Source organism: Chrysemys picta, chromosome 3, assembly GCF_011386835.1.
Source record: "Chrysemys picta bellii isolate R12L10 chromosome 3, ASM1138683v2, whole genome shotgun sequence".
Lineage (NCBI taxonomy): Eukaryota > Metazoa > Chordata > Testudines > Emydidae > Chrysemys > Chrysemys picta.
Genome location: NC_088793.1, coordinates 82,893,680 through 82,910,477, shown reverse-complemented (window position 1 = coordinate 82,910,477; position 16,798 = coordinate 82,893,680). Strand labels below are relative to the sequence as shown.

Below are 16,798 nucleotides of genomic sequence, written 5' to 3'. Positions count from 1 at the left end.
CCCCCCCCCCCCCCCCCCACTAAACTGCATCATGCAAATCTGGTATGGAGAAAGCATCCAATTTTCAAACTGCCTAGACATACCACATGCCTCTTGGCCATTATTTTGTTCTGCTGGGGGTCCAATAATGATGCATCTCTTGCTGAACCATATTTAAGGTTGAGCCAAACTCCCACAGAAGTGGAAGGCTGGGGAGTTTTGTTTTGTCTGCTCTTAGCAAATTCTACTCAAGATATACAAATTAAGTGTTGGTGAGTGGGAAGCTTAGAGTATTTCAGTTACTGTACTCTATCAGCCCATCCCATATTTCATGAATTAATAGGTCCGATTATGCTCTGAATAACAAAGCAGAGCAAGTATACTGAATAGGCCACCCTTTATGTGGCAAATCCAAGGTATTTATTAAAATTGAACCTGAATTACAATACATCCAACCCCCCTTGAAGTTTCTCTGTAGTTCAGATTTGGATTTGTAATCTAAATCTGTAATTTCTCAGACATAATTTGGCTCTCTGTCCCTCAACGTTATATTACAGCACAGTGATTTTGGAGATATGCAGATCTGACACAAGAAAAAAAGCAAAAACCATTGAGGAAACCCTTCCAGCATACCATCCAGTGCCATATAATCACAAAATACTTAAAAGTTCCTGGCGGGGAGGGAGAAGCTCACTGAAAGGCCATTTTTTTAATCTGCGTTTCAAGGTATGTTGATGCTGCGAAGTTGTCGACAAAACTTTTGTCTTTCACGGATACTTAAAGCCTCCCTGCGAAAGACAAAAGTTTTGCCGACGCAAGTGACAGTATGAATGTGGCTTTGTCGGCAGAAGCGCTCTCCTGGCAACAAAGCTAACACTGCTCACGGAGCTGGAAGTATTTTGTCTGCAAAAGTGCCGACAAAGTACCAAAAAAGAGCATTTACATACTCACTTTTAGCCTTGTCACTAAAAGCTGTGTGGTGTAGACAAGCTGAACACCAACAAAAGACTGTATAAACTTAAGCTTTCTTCTCTTGTGTGATAATCTGCAGGCACAAGTTAAGCAGGAACTTAACTTATGCTATGATCTTTGTTTGCTTAAAACCTTGTATTTGTGAAGATCAGCTGAACAAGTAGCTGAAATGTCTCTTGGGCCCGGTCTACACTATGACTTTAATTCGGATTTAGCAGCGTTAAATCGAATTAACCCTGCACCCGTCCACACAACAAAGCCATTTATTTCGAAATAAAGGGCTCTTTAAATCGATTTCTGTACTCCACCCCGACAAGCGGAGTAGCGCCAAAATCGATATTGTCATTTCAAATTAGGGTTAGTGTGGCCGCAATTCTATGGTATTGGCCTCCGGGAGCTGTCCCACAGTGCACCATTGTGACTGCTCTGGACAGCAATCTGAACTCGGATGCACTGGCCAGGTAGACAGGAAAAGCCCCGCGAACATTTGAATTTAATTTCCTGTTTGCCCAGCGTGGAGAGCACAGGTGACCACAGATAGTTCAGCTCATCAGCACAGGTAACCAAGCAGGCCGATAATCAAAAAAGAGCACCAGCATGGACCGTATGGGAGGTACTGGATCTGATCACTATATGGGGAGAGGATTCAGTGCTAGCAGAACTTCATTCAAAAAGATGAAATGCCAAAACTTTTGAAAAAATCTCCAAGGGCATGATGGAGAGAGGCCACAATAGGGACTCAGATCAGTGCCACGTGAAAGTCAAGGAGCTCAGACAAGCCTATCAAAAAACAAAGGAGGCAAACGGTTGCTCTGCGGACATGCCGCTTCTACGCCGAGCTGCATGCAGTTCTAGGGGGGGGGGGGCACCACCACTACCCCACCTCTGACCATGGATTCCGAGGCGGGGATAATCTCATCAGCTACACCTGAGGATTCTGCGGACGGGGAAGAGGAGGAGGAGGACGAGCTTGCGGAGAGCACCCAGCACTCCGTTCTCCCCAACAGCCAGGATCTTTTTCTCAGCCTGACTGAAGTACCCTCCCAACCCTCCCAAGCCAGTATCCAAGACCATGACCCCATGGAAGGGACCTCAGGTGAGTTTACCTTTTAAAATATAAAACTTGTTTTAAAAGCAAGCGTTTTTTAATGATTACTTTGCCCTGAGGACTTGGAATGCATTCGCGGCCAGTACAGCTACTGGAAAAGTCTGTTAACGTGTCTGGGGATGGAGTGGAAATCCTCCAGGGACATCTCCATGAAGCTCTCCTGGAGGTACTCCAAAAGCCTTGCCACAAGGTTTCTGGGCAGTGCAGCCTTATTCCATCCTCCATGGTAGGACACTTGACCACGCCATGCTTGCAGCAAGTAATCTGGTATCATTGCATTACAAAGCCTGGCAGCGTATGGTCCCGGTGTTTGCTGGCATTCAAGCAACATCCGTTCTTTATCTCGCTGTGTAATCCTCAGGAGAGTGATATCGCTCATGGTAACCTGGTTGAAATACGGGAATTTAATTAAGGGGACAGAGGTGGCCGTTCCTACTGGCCTGTTTGCCTGTGGCTGAAAAGAAATCCTTCCCTGCAGTTAGTCAAGCACAGGGGGAGGGGGGGAATTGGCCCTGAGCTTTTTGCGTTTGGCTAGCAGGGATCTTCCCTGTTACCAGCCACGCGGTGGGGGGAGGGGTACAGCGATCATCCCAGATAATTCATGGCGGGAGGGGGGGAGCGGGGGGGTTAGTTTGGTTTCTGCAGGGATCTTCCCTGATACCAGCCACACGGTGGGGGGAGGGATAAAGCGATCATCCCAGAGAATTGGATGGGGGGGTGGTTAGTTTGTTTTCTGCTGCTGAAGGTTACAGGAAAACCACAGCAGTCAACGGGCTTTGCTTGGTATGTGGGAAAGGAGGGCGCAGAAGCTGAAAGACAATGGCTTACCATGGCCGCATGCAAGCCGAATTTTGTTGCCCGGACCTGCGTCTGTGATCTCTAACACCAAAGCCACAGGCACTCAATATTAAGATGGAAAATGCGACCTTGTACTGAAATCACATGTGCTACGTAATGTGAATAGTGTTGTTCACCATGAAAAAGTATAAGCATTGTTCTGTAAAATGTATTATTTTAAAAACTTCTCTCCTTTTCTTCAACCCTCCCTCCAGCAGCTGCAAATTTTTCAAGCCTCCCTCCTCCGTCCCAAAGGCTATCTCAGATAAGGCATCGGAGAAAGAGGATGCGAGACGAGATGTTCATGGAAATAATGGAATGCACCCGCAATGAAAGAGCTCATTTGAATGGGTGGAAGGACACAGTATCTAAATTTAGGAAAGATGCCAGTGAACGTGAGGTCATGAGGGATGCTTGAGATGAGAGGTGGCAGGCTGCAACACTGGGGCTGCTGCGTGATCAAACGGACATGCTCCGGCGTCCGGTGGAGTTTCAGGAACGGCAGCAGGATAACAGACTGCCGCTGTATAACCTCTGTCCCCCCTCACCATGTTCCATATCCTCCTCACCCAGACGTGTAAGAACACGGGGGGGGGGGGGGAGGCTCTGTGCACCCTCCCACTCCACCCCAGTGGACAGCCCAACCAAAAGGCTGTCATTATATTGAATTTTTTCAGTGGCCTTTTACTTCCCTCCTATCCTCCTCCCAAACCTCACCCAGATTACCTTGTCGGTTCTCTCCCTATGTTTATAATAAATTAATAAAGAATACATGATTTTTAAATGATAGTGACTTTATTTCCTTTGAAAGCAAGCTGGGGGAAGGGGGAGGGTGGGTTCCTTACAGAGAATGAGTCAATAAAGGGGGTGGGTTTTCATGAAGGAGAAACAAACAGAAATTTCACACTGTAGCCTGGCCAGTCATGAAACTGGTTTTCAAAGCTTCTCTGATGCACAGCGCTTCCTGGTGTGCTCTTCTAATCGCCCTGGTGTCTGGCTGCGTGTAATCAGCAGCCAGGCGATTTGCCTCAGCCTCCCACCCCGCCATAAAGGTCTCCCCCTTACTTTCACAGAGATTGTGGAGCACACAGCAAGCAGAAATAACAATGGGGAGATTGGTTTGGCTGAGGTCTGAGCGAGTCAGTAACGATCGCCAGCGACCTTTTAAACGGCCAAATGCACATTCTCCCACCATTCTGCACTTGCTCAGCCTGTAGTTGAACAGCTCCTGACTCCTGTCCAGGCTGCCTGTGTATGGCTTCATGAGCCATGGCATTAAGGGGTAGCCTGGATCCCCAAGAATAACTATTGGCATTTCAACATCCCCAATGGTTATTTTCTGGTCCAGGAAGTAAGTCCCTTGCTGCAGCCATTTAAACAGATCAGTGTGCCTGAAGATGCGAGCGTCATGAACCCTTCCCGGCCAGCCCACGTTGATGTTGGTGAAACGGCCCTTGTGATCCACAAGTGCTTGCAGCACCATTGACAAGTACCCCTTGCGGTTTATGTACTGGGTACCCTGGTGCTCCGGTGCCAAGATAGGGATACGGATTCCATCTATCACCTCACCACAGTTAGGGAATCCCATTGCAGCAAAGCCATCCACAATGACCTGCACATTTCCCAGAGTCACTACCTTTCGTAGCAGCACCTCAGTGATTGCTTTGGCTACTTGCATCACAGCAGCCCCCACAGTAGATTTGCCCACTCCAAATTGATTCCCGACTGACCGGTAGCTGTCTGGCATTGCAAGCTTCCACAGGGCTATCGCCACTCGCTTCTCAACTGTGAGGGCTTCTCTCATCTTGGTATTGTGGCGCTTCAGGGCAGGGGAAAGCAAGTCACAAAGTTCCAAGAAAGTGTCCTTATGCATGCGAAAGTTTCGCAGCCACTGGGAATCGTCCCACACCTGCAACATTATGCAGTCCCACCAGTCTGTGCTTGTTTCCCGGGCCCAGAATCGGCGTTCCACGGCTATAACCTGCCCCATTAACAGCATGATCTCCAAAGCACCGGGTCCCCGGGTTGATAGAATTCCATGTCCATATCCTCATCACTCTCGCTGTCGCGCTGCTGTAGCCTACTCCTCGCCGCCTGGTTTTGCAGGTTCTGGTTCAGCATAAACTGCACGATAACGCGTGAGGTGTTTTACAATGTTCATGACTGCTGTCTTGAGCTGAGTGGGCTCCATGCTTGCCGTGGTATGGCGTCTGCACTATTCACCCAGGAAAAAGTCGCAAAACGGTTGTCTGCCGTTGCTTCCCTGGAGGGGGGGGAGGATATACCCAGAACCACCCGCGACAATGTTTTTGGCCCCATCAGGCATTGGGATCTCAACCCAGAATTCCAATGGGTGGAGGAGACTGCGGGAACTATGGGATAGCTATGGGATAGCTACCCACAGTGCAGTGCTCCAGAAATCAACGCTAGCCCCGGTACATGGACGCACACCACCGAATTAATGTGCTTAGTGTGGCCGCATACATTTGACTTTATACAATCTGTTTCCAAAATTCGAATTAGATAAATTCGGATTAATCCCGTAGTGTAGACATACCCTTGGACAGCTAGCTCAGATAATCAGGCACATATGCAAATATTACCAAGCATCTGTATACAGCAGATACAAACAGCCACTAATTGACTACTGAACTTCTGGAACAATATAACCACTCCATATAATAAAGAAGCAAATTAAATTTGCTGCCCAGTGAACAGTTTTTTGTTAAAATAATGATCCATCAAAATTATGGATGCAGACACAAGATGCATTTATAAATGCACAGGCATTTGTGGCTGTTCAGTTTATAAAGCAATGTTTATCCTTTGACATAAACTATTAAAGCTGTTTATAAAAGTATAGCTGTATTCAAATGAATTACATTTAAAATCAGAAATTTAGAGCCAAACTCAGAGGTGATGAAGTCTTTGTGTAAACTACCTCTTCTCACGCAACTGATATTTATATGCTGAGAGGGCAAAAGGATGGCTTTATAGCAGGAAAAGTAACCAAAAGGAGGGTATAAAAATTGCCAGCTTTCCTGTTGGTTGCCTTTCTTGCTAAAACCCGTATCCCACTCTCTTTTTACCTACTTTACTTTGAGTTACCACTGTGTAACTTAAGCCATCATTTATGTTGCCTCTGAATTTGAGCTGGCTAATCAAAAATTATTCTAGAGTGACAACACCCCTTATTTTGAGGAGAGTACCTACAGACTTCAAAAGCTGGTATTCCCACACTCATTTCTATGCTGCAAAACTTCTTTTTAATGACGTGGAGTCCCTGTAAAGACAACTTCAGGGATATTATCAGGATGTATTATGGAGTAGCAGTAGCTAGTCCACAGTTAAGGTTGAAGACTCTTTTTCTTTTTTGGGAGGTGGGGCTAAGGGCTTCAGGTTAGGGATCATCTATACTAAGGTAGACGAGGAGTTAACTAGGGATTCATTAGCTTAAAGATATAGAGTTCAGTGGCTGGCTGGGGGAGGAACCTTGACAGGAACAGGAAGCACACTGCTTGCATGACCAGGGACAAAAGGGGTCAGGAAACATCTAGGCCTGTAACCGATCACTTTCCTTATGTGGAAGGGCTAGACCATTTAATTTCCCCAACCATGCACTGGGATATAGAGAAGTCTCTTAAACAACATCATGATCTATTGTCTGGCTTGGGCTAGAAGGCTTATAAAAGAAAACAAAAAATAGATACAATGCAACTTAGTATTTTCATACTAATTATCTTTAAAGATGCTTTGGACACAAGTAATGAATCATTGGTCCAAAGGTGATATACATCTGCTGGGGTGTTGGTAGCAGATAAGATCTGATCTTACCATGTTACAGGATGGAAGACTGTCTCAACAAAGATGAGGGAGAGATAGTTGCATGTTCTCCCCTCCTCCACCAAAGAAAAAAGAATCCCTCATTGCTTCTGTTGCTAGCTGTGAAATGAGGAGGCTCTAGAGATAAGGTGAGCCCAGTGCAAATACAACAAACCCTGTATGTTCTGACTTATGTGGTGGGTTTTTTTTTGTTTAACTGTAAACTCTAATCAACACATCTTTTTATGGATCAGATCCTCAGCTAGGGGGGCATTATTCCATTTGTAAAGTTATGGAGCTAAGGTGACTTACACCAATGGAACACCTGCCTGTGTATACTTGCACAAGTTGGATTCTGCTCTCAGTTACACTAGTTCAATTACATTGTCATCATTAGGTGTAAATGAGGGCAGAATCTGATCCCCAGTCCACATTGAGTATTTAAGCAGTAATGCTGAATAATGTAATGGACCAAACATTTAGCAAAAGATTACTGCACAGACTCAGATGCATTGAGGAAGGAGGAGAATTGGGGATGGGGAGAAAGAGGGGTCTACAAAAGGTGCTTTTGAAAATGTAGAGATCAAGAGCTGAATAGCTTGTAAAATAAATTAGTGGAGGTTTGAACACAGTTGCTTTCTGAAGTAGTGCAAGTCACCTTTGCTGCTGCTCTTGCAGTCTAATTCTGTTTTGTGTTCAAATAATTCCTATGTGCACACTACAAGTAAAAATAGATGAAGCAAGAACTTCATGAGTCTCCATCTACTCATTTCCCGCCCAACAAAGAAATAACCTAAGCCCAATAGTCAGTTCTTTCCTAACTGTTTGTTTAAAAGCCAGAATAGTGTATGCTACAGGATACAAGATCGTTGATAACAGTATAGCATTTATTGGACTAAGCTGGAGACATGCATAGTTCAGTTTTTGTCAGAAAAGAGAACACTTCTGAGCTCGGACTCATTTTAATATGTGAAGAATCTAAAATGTATAGTGTAATGATCCTGCAATACAGAATCTGTTATACACTTGCTGCTCACATTTGAAAGAGCCACTAATTATTTTTGCAAAAGATTTACAGCCAAAGTAACTTGCACCAGGACTTCTGATGACCATAAGTGAACCAAGGGGAACTGTTTTCCATCATTAATTTTAACCTGTAATATTTTGCTAAGATGGCCTCTCTGCTTTGCTCTTCATCTCTGCAGTTTCAATTTGTTCTGCTGATTTGAGCATAAATTCTTACGTGGTCTTAACTTAAAATATATCATCACACTTTTTAAAACTTCATTAGAAACAGCATCCCAAGTGTTCTCAGACTTTAAATTGGTTCTGTCATTCTCCCTCATAACTTTAGGAATCCAAATTAAACAAATAGAGAAAATATTAGAGGGGTCATCGCCTTATAGGAACTGTGTTCCATTCCACTCCACTCCAAATAGGTCAGTATCTTAACTGGTTAAACTAATGAACTGATGAAGAAATGCATTTGGAAGTCCATCCTGAAACTCTCTTAATGATGCTCTATGCGTGTATGAAGCCTAATATTTACCATATTTCTCTAAGGTCAAATAGTCAAATATTTTTGATGTACATTAAATCATTTTACAGTCAACTTTTCCAGTATTTTTCTTATCACAGCATGCGTTCTGCACTATACTTCTAATTTTTCTACCAGCTTTCTTCACAGCACTCAGTCTTCTAGCCAACTCAGGCCTTGTCTACACTACGAGAGTAGTTCGATTTTACTTGCATCGAATTTTTGTAATCGATATTGCAAAGTCGAACGTGTGTGTCCACACTAAGGACAGTAATTCGACTTTGTGCGTCCACACTAACGGAGAAAGCGTCGACATTCGAAGCGGTGCACTGTGGTCAGCTATCCCACAGTTCCCGCAGTCCCCTCTGCCCATTGGAATTCTGGGTGTAGCCGGCAATGCCTTCTGGGTAACAAAATGAGTCGAGGGTGCTTTTGGGAAACTGTCGTCATCCGTCCATCACTCCCGCCCTCCCTCCCTGAAAGCGCCGGCGGGAAAACAGTTCGCGCGCTTTTCCAGTCATTGACAGCGCGGACGCCACTGTACTCCGAGCATGGAGCCCGCTGCGACCATCGCTGCAGTTGTGGCCGCTCTCAACGTCTCGCAGCTTATCATAAAGGTTTCCCTGAGGCAGATGCAGAAAAGTCAGGCGAGGAGGCTACGGCACCGCGGTGATGTCCTGAAGTCTGAGAGTAGCACAGACCTGTCAGAAAGCAGGCGACCCAGCGCCGAGGACATCACAGTGGCAATGGGTCATGTTGATGCCGTGGAACGGCGATTCTGGGCACGGGAGACAAGCACTGAGTGGTGGGACCGCATAGTGCTGCAGGTCTGGGATGAATCCCAGTGGCTGCGAAACTTTCGCATGCGGAAGGGAACTTTCCTGGAACTTTGTGAGTTGCTGTCCCCTGCCCTGAAGCGCAGTGACACCCGGTTGCGAGCTGCACTGAGTGTACAGAAGCGAGTGGCCATAGCCCTCTGGAAGCTTGCAACGCCAGACAGCTACCGGTCAGTCGCGAACCAGTTTGGGGTGGGCAAATCTACCGTGGGGGTTGTTGTGATGCAAGTAGCGAAGGCAATCGTTGATGTACTGCTGCCAAAGGTAGTGACCCTGGGAAACGTGGAGGCGATCATAGATGGTTTCGCAGCGATGGGATTCCCAAACTGCGGTGGGGCCATAGATGGAACTCACATCCCTATCCTGGCACCGGACCACCAGGCCACCCAGTACATTAACCGAAAGGGCTACTTTTCCATGGTGCTGCAAGCACTGGTGGACCACAGGGGACGTTTTACCAACATCTACGTGGGATGGCCAGGCAAGGTTCATGACGCTCGTGTTTTCAGGAACTCTGGTCTGTTTAGACGGCTGCAACAAGGTATTTACTTCCCGGACCACAAAATAACTGTTGGGGATGTGGAGATGCCTATAGTCATCCTCGGGGACCCAGCCTACCCGCTAATGCCCTGGCTCATGAAGCCCTATACTGGCGCCCTGGACACTGAAAAAGAACTCTTCAACTACCGGCTGAGCAAGTGCAGAATGGTGGTGGAGTGTGCTTTTGGCCGTCTCAAGGGGAGATGGAGAAGCTTACTGACTCGCTGTGATCTCAGCGAAACCAATATCCCCATTGTTATAGCAGCTTGCTGTGTGCTCCACAATCTCTGTGAGAGCAAGGGGGAGACCTTTATGGCGGGGTGGGAGGTTGAGGAAAATAGCCTGGCTGGTGATTACTCACAGCCAGACAGCCGGGCGATTAGAAGAGACCAGCGGGAAGCGCTGTGCATCCGGGAGGCTTTGAAAGCAAAGTTCCTGAGTGAGCAGGGTAACCTGTGACTTTATAGTTTGTGTACTGAGAAGCTAAACCTGCCCCCGTTTCTTTACCCAGGTAATGTTGACTATCCTATCCAGTTACATACCCCCTTCACCCCCCCTCCAACACACGTGTCGAAATAAAAATAGTTCAACTTTGTTAAAGCACACCGTTTTCTTTAATACTGTTTTCGCGGGAATTTTTTAAAACTGGGACGCAGACTGTGGTGCGGAGCGGGTGTAGTGTTGTGACGCGAATGCAGCTTCTAAACTCAAGGATTGACAGGCTCCGCTGCGGTGGGATGCTTGTTTCAACGGAGCCTGTCACCCCTCCTGATCGGGACTGTGTGTATGGGGGGTCTATTTGACTTTGTGGCAGGGGGAGGACGGTTACAGATCCCCTGCTGTGTGGCTCTGTGATCCTGCCTAAGGACCGGCGCTCAAGATCTGTAACTGCCCTCCCCCGCCACAAAGTCACAGAGCAACCCCCCCCCCAACATAACATGAAAACAACCTCCCAGACTAACCGGGGTAACTAATCACTGCATCACTGCACTGTGTATGTGCCCTGCTGCTGTGCCTGCCCCCGACTATGTACCCTGCCAAAGGAGACTGTCCTGTCCAATTACCAACCCCCTTTCCCCTCCTCCTCCAAAAGAACATGATTGAAACAGTAGTTAACAGAAACGAATTTTTTATTATCAACTACACATGGCATTGGGAGGTGAAACTTGGACGTGGGCTTGTGTCAGGCGGGAAGGAAAGAACTTTTCAAATTTTGGGAAATGAGAGCCTTCTGCTACTAGAGCTCTCTGCAGGGGTGGAGTGAGACTTAGCAGGGACTCTGCCGCCTCTCCTTCTTTGCACTTTGGGTGAGGTGGGTATGGGACTTGGTGGCGGGGGATGGCGGTTACAGATGGACTGCAGCGGGGCTCTGTCCTCCTGCCTCCGTTCCTGCAGAACATCCACAAGGCGCCGGAGTGTGTCCGTTTGCTCCCTCAGTAGTCCAAGCAGCGTTTGAGTCGCCTGCTGGTCTTCCTGCCGCCACCTCTCCTCCCGATCCATGTTGGCTTGGTGCATTCGGGTCAAGTTCTCCCGCCACTGGGTCTGCTGTGCTGCCTGGGCTTGGGAACAGGCCATAAGCTCAGAGAACATGTCCTCCCGTGTCCTCTTCTTCCTACGCCTAATCCGCGCTAGCCTCTGGGAGTGTGATTCCAGGCTAGGTTGTGAGACAGTCGCAGACGGGGCTGTGGAAATGGGAAAAAGGGAGTGAATTCCTAAGAAAGATAAATGTAGTTGTGAACAAAGAACATAGTTTTTCTCTGTGAACAAGACCATGCACAGCACCTTTCACATGCGCACTCAGCACAAGGTCGAATTCTCGGCCTTCGCATTCAGTGCCTGGGGTCTTGAACAGCACATTTGAGAAGCGAGGCAGCACAACGGAATTTCTGTTGCAGGCAGACATGGTAAGCCGTACACTTGTGGCAGTTTAAAACTTTTATATTACCACTGGCCTCATTTCACATTTAAATCAATGTCAGTCCCTGCTGCCAGCAATCCGGCAAGCGGGAACTCTGCCCCTGTCCCACCCCCTCGCGGCTGTCCCCGGGAACGATCCCTTTCGGCTGCCCCTCTCCCGCCTCCACCGCGTGGCTGCAAACCAGCGGTTACAGTTCTGTAAAGGAATGGGAAAGCAGTCCCAACACTAACATTCCCCTACCTAATTAAAAGCAGGTCACCATGGCCGACATCACCCTGATGAGGATCTCCGAGAGTGACAAAGAGAGAATGCTCCGGGAAAGCCTCCAAAGACCAGGGCCGTATGCCGCCCTGCTGTGCAGAGCAATGATCCCGGAGTACTTGATAATCTCGTGGCGCGGCAACGTGTCGTACTTCGGAGGACCCAATAAGGCCGCTCTCCCCAAGAACCTCATGCAACGGCTTTCAAGTTACCTCCAGGAGAGCTTCATCGAGATGTCCCAGGAGGATTACTGCTCTATCCCCGGACACATAGACCGCATTTTACTGTAGCTGCAGTAGCAGGGAATAAACAGTAGAGCGGCTTGTGCAGGACAATCACTGAAAACCGGACATTGCTAGATTTCTTTTCAAAACTTGCACTGCCCCTTACTAAACCGTTAAGCGCCTAGGGCACACTAATCATGAACAACCCATTCTTTTAATTGTTAATATTCCTGTTTTGTTTAAAATAAATGTTTAGATGTTTACAACACTTACTGGCTGATCCTTCACCAGATTCTGTGTCCGGGGTAACGGCTCGGGACGCTTCGTAGGGGATCTCTGTAAGGGTGATGAAGAGATCCTGGCTGTCGGGGAAATCAGCGTTGTGAGAGCTGCCGACTGCCTCGCCCTCCTCATCTCCTTCCTCATCTTCCCCGTCCCCTAACATGTCCGAGGAACCGGCCGTGGACAGTATCCCATCCTCAGAGTCCACGGTCACTGGTGGGGTAGTGGTGGCGGCCGCACCGAGGATGGAATGCAGTGCCTCGTAGAAACGGGATGTCTGGGGATGGGATCCGGAGCGTCCGTTTGCCTCTTTGGTCTTCTGGTAGCCTTGTCTCAGCTCCTTGATTTTCACGCGGCACTGCGTTGCATCCCAGCTGTATCCTCTCTCTGCCATGTCTTTAGAGATCTTCTCGTAGATCTTTGCATTCCTTCTTTTGGATCGCAGCTCAGAAAGCACGGACTCATCACCCCACACAGCGATGAGATCCAAGACTTCACGATCAGTCCATGCTGGGGCTCTCTTTCTATTCACAGACTGCACGGCCATCACTGCTGGAGAGCTCTGCATCGTTGCCAGTGCTGCTGTGCTCGCCACGATGTCCAGACAGGAAATGAGATTCAAACTGGCCAGACAGGAAAAGGAATTCCAATTCAAATTTTCCCGGGGCTTTTCCTGTGTGGCTGGTCAGAGCATCCGAGCTCGCACTGCTGTCCAGAGCGTCAACAGAGTGGTGCACTGTGGGATAGCTCCCGGAGCTATTAGCGTCGATTTCCATCCACACCTAGCCTAATTCGACATGGCCATGTCGAATTTAGCGCTACTCCCCTCGTCGGGGAGGAGTACAGAAGTCGAATTAAAGAGACCTCTATGTCGAACTAAATAGCATCGCAGTGTGGACGGGTGCAGGGTTAATTCGATGTAACGGCGCTAACTTCGACATAAACGCCTAGTGTAGACCAGGCCTCAGAAATAGAATCTATGGGATCCTTTGTAATAAGAATTATGGACATGACACACCATCTCAAAGGCAGAGGTGTGAAGTATGGAAGGAGAGGGGAATGGGAGGAAATCTTCAGGACTCTTACAGGGAGATACTGGAACCACAGGGCCCTCAGTCTTAGGGCATGGCTATGCTTGCAAGTTAGAGCACATTAAAGCAGCCCCAGGCACCATAACTCATGACGCATCCACACTGGCAAGCCAAAGAGAGCGCCCAGATGCCGCAGCTGGAGCGCTCCTGGTAATCTACCTTGACAAGAAGCATAACGCTTGATGCGTCCTGGCTGGAGTGCCGCGGCGCCAGTGTGGACACCCTGGTCTATTAATGCCTCCAGAAGTGTTCCACAATGCCTGTTCTAGCCACTTTGAACTCTACTGCCCTGCCCTCAGGTGACCAACCATCAGACCCACCCTTTAAATTCTCTGGGAATTTTGAAAATCCCCTTCCTGTTTGCTCAGCCAGGCGTGGAGTGCTCTCAGTGAATCTTTCCAGGTGACCATGCCTCCACGTGCCAGGTGATCCCCAATATGGAGCAATGGCGAGGTGCTGGACCTCATCAGTGTTTGTGGGGAGGAAGCTGTCCAGTCCCAGCTGCGCTCCAGCCATAGGAATTATGATACCTTTGGGCAGATATCAACTGACATGATGGAAAGGGGCCATGACCAGGACGCACTGCAGTGTAGGGTTAAAGTGAAGGAGCTGCGGAATGCCTACTGCAAAGCCCACGAGGCAAACAGCCACTCTGTTCTGGTGCTGCCCCCGCGACCTGCCGTTTCTACAAAGAGCTGGGTGCAATACTTGGGGCGACCCCACCTCCACTCCAAAGACTACCATGGAAACTTCAGAGTCCAGTTCAACAAGGCAGCAGGAGGAAGAGGAGGAAAGCAGGAGTGAGGGTGCTGAGGAGGAGAGGGACACCCTGGCATCCCTAGATGCACGCAGCCAGGTGCTGTTCTCAAGCCAGGAGGAAGGTAGCCAGTCGCAGCGGCCGGTGCTTGGCGGAAGAACAAACACCAGAGGAGGTGCCCAGTAAGTGGCTTTTATTTTGGGAAGGAAGTTGTTCGGTGTGGGCTCTTGGGGTGAGGAGGGTTAGGGCTGCATGCATGCCTAGATGCAGAATAGGGCATTGATGTGTTCTCACATCGCAGTAATCGGCCTCAGGGATCTCTTCAAAGGCTGCATGCAGAAGCTGTGCAATCCACTTGCGCAGGTTCCTTGGCAGAGCTACTGTGCTCCTTGTCCCAGTAAGGCTAACATGTCCGCGCCACTGTGCCGTGAGGGGCGGGGGGACCACTGCTGCACGCAGGCAAGCTGAATAAGGGCCAGGGCGGAAGCTGCATTGTCGGAGAAGACCCTCCCTTGCTTCCCCGGTCACCCTCAGCAGTGAGATATCTTCTAGGACCAACTCCTGTGGAAAATGTGGGGACAGTGTTCAGTATAGGGGCCCCCTGCAGCTGTTGGCTCTTCCCAAGGCACAGAAACCCAGAGGACAGTATGGCCGTGAAACAATCAGTCCCCCTTGCCCCTGTGCTTACTCAACATTTTGGGGCTCCTGTGGGTTGTGTGTGCTCGCTTTGGGATGGGTAATTTCTGCTATTGTGCAGACTGTGCTTGTCTACTTTAAGTACAGCCAAATCATTGCTCTCTCTGGTGTGAACAATGCTACCTCTGTTAAGTGTTGCATTTTGTCTTTACAGATGCAACCTTGAGATCTCAGCCGTCCTTGTTGTCAATGGACGAAAGACTCCAAAGAATTAGGAAACGGCCACGTAGAAGCAAAGAGGACATGCTGCATGAAGTAATGCAGCAGTCCCTTAATGAAAATCAAAAAGAGCAGGAGTGGCAGGAGGGTGAAAGGAGGATCCGCCAGCAGAATGCAGATCGGCGGCACCAAAGCACAGAATGGCTGCTAAGCATTATGGAGCGCCAAGCAGACTCGATACAGGCAGCCCTTGTCCCAAAATTTTTGTGCCCTCATGTCACCTCCAACCCACTTTCCCCAAGATCTGGGTTCTTATCACCACCAGCTGCACTCAACCCCCATCACCACACATTTTAGCCAGCCAGAAATGCAGCACTCATTGCACAGCACTCCAGACAGAAAGGCTGAGTATGATAACAGAACATACGCAAATCTGTGACTGTACCGATCCCCACCCCACCCCCTTGCCCTTTCTGTTTCCCAAGCAGTTGTGTTTCTTTTCAATACATGGATTTTTTGGCTTTGAAAACATTCTTTATTATTGCATTAAGTAAAAGATACCTTAGCCCAGGAAAGCAACAGGCACTGCAAGTCAGTGTAGCACAAACAGATTCCTACTAACATTGGAACCACTGCTCTTCACTCCCGTGCAGGGCACTGAACATTACTGGTGGCTTTCAGCCTCAAATTGCTCCCTCAAGGCCAGGGAGAGGGGCGGCATGTCCAGCTATTTGGCGGTAATTCGGCGGACGGTCCCTCACTCTGGCTCGGAGCGAAGGACCTCCCGCCGAATTGCTGCCGCAAATCACGGCTTTTTTTTTTTTTGGCTGCTTGGCCAAAACCCTGGAGCCGGCCCTGCTCAAGGCATCCCTAATCCTTGCAGCCCTGTGCTGGGCTCCTCTAATAGCCCTGCTCTCTGGCTGTTCAAATTCAGCCTCCAGGTGTTGAACCTCCGAGGTCCATGCCTGAGTGAACCTTTCACCCTTCCCTTCACAAATGTTATGGAGGGTACAGCACGCTGCTATAACCATGGGGATGTTGTCATTGGCCAGGTTCAGCTTCCCATACAGAGAGTGCTAGCAGCCCTTTAAATGGCCAAAAGCACGCTCCACAGTCATTCTGCACCGGCTCAGCCTGTTGTTGAACCGCTCCTTGCTGCTGTCAAGGCTCCCTGTGTAGGGTTTCATGAGCCACGGCATTAAAAAGTAAGTGGGGTCTCCAAGGATCACAATGGGTATTTCAACTTCCCCTACAGTGATCTTCTGGTCTAGGAAGAAAGTCCTGGCTTGCAGCTTCCTGAACAGGCCTGTGTTCTGAAAGATGCGTGCGTCATGCACCTTTCCGGACCAGCCTGCATTAATGTCAGTGAAACACCCACAGGGATCCACAAGTGCCTGGAGAACCATAGAGAAATACCCCTTCCAATTAACATACTTGGAGGCTAGGTGGGCTGGTGCCAGAATTGGAATATGCGTCCCATCTATCGCCCCTCCGCAGTTAGGGAAACCCATTTGTGCAAAGCCAGCCACAATGTCATGCACGTTACCCAGAGTCACGGTTCTTCTGACCAGGATGCGATTAATAGCCCTGCAAACTTGCATCAATACGATTCCAATGGTCAACTTGCCCACTCCAAGCTGGTTAGCAACTGATCGGTAGCTCTCTGGAGTTGCCAGCTTCCAGATTGCAATAGCCATCCGCTTCTCCATCGTCAGGGCAACTCTCAATCTTGTGTCGTTGCGCCATAGGGTGGGGGGCGAGCTCATCACACAATCCCAT

The 16,798-nt window shown here is 48.7% G+C and overlaps 1 protein-coding gene across 1 annotated transcript; it reads right to left on the bottom strand.

Moving 5' to 3' along the window:
• Window positions 1-10,743: 10,743 nt before the first annotated feature.
• LOC135982297 (uncharacterized) lies at window positions 10,744-12,884 on the bottom strand. Its single transcript, XM_065588295.1, has 2 exons — window positions 12,308-12,884; window positions 10,744-11,313 (listed from the first exon to the last, which is right to left on the bottom strand). The coding sequence occupies exons 1-2, from the start codon at window positions 12,882-12,884 to the stop codon at window positions 10,838-10,840; spliced, it is 1,053 nt and encodes a 350-aa protein (XP_065444367.1). The 3' UTR covers window positions 10,744-10,837.
• Window positions 12,885-16,798: the final 3,914 nt, after the last annotated feature.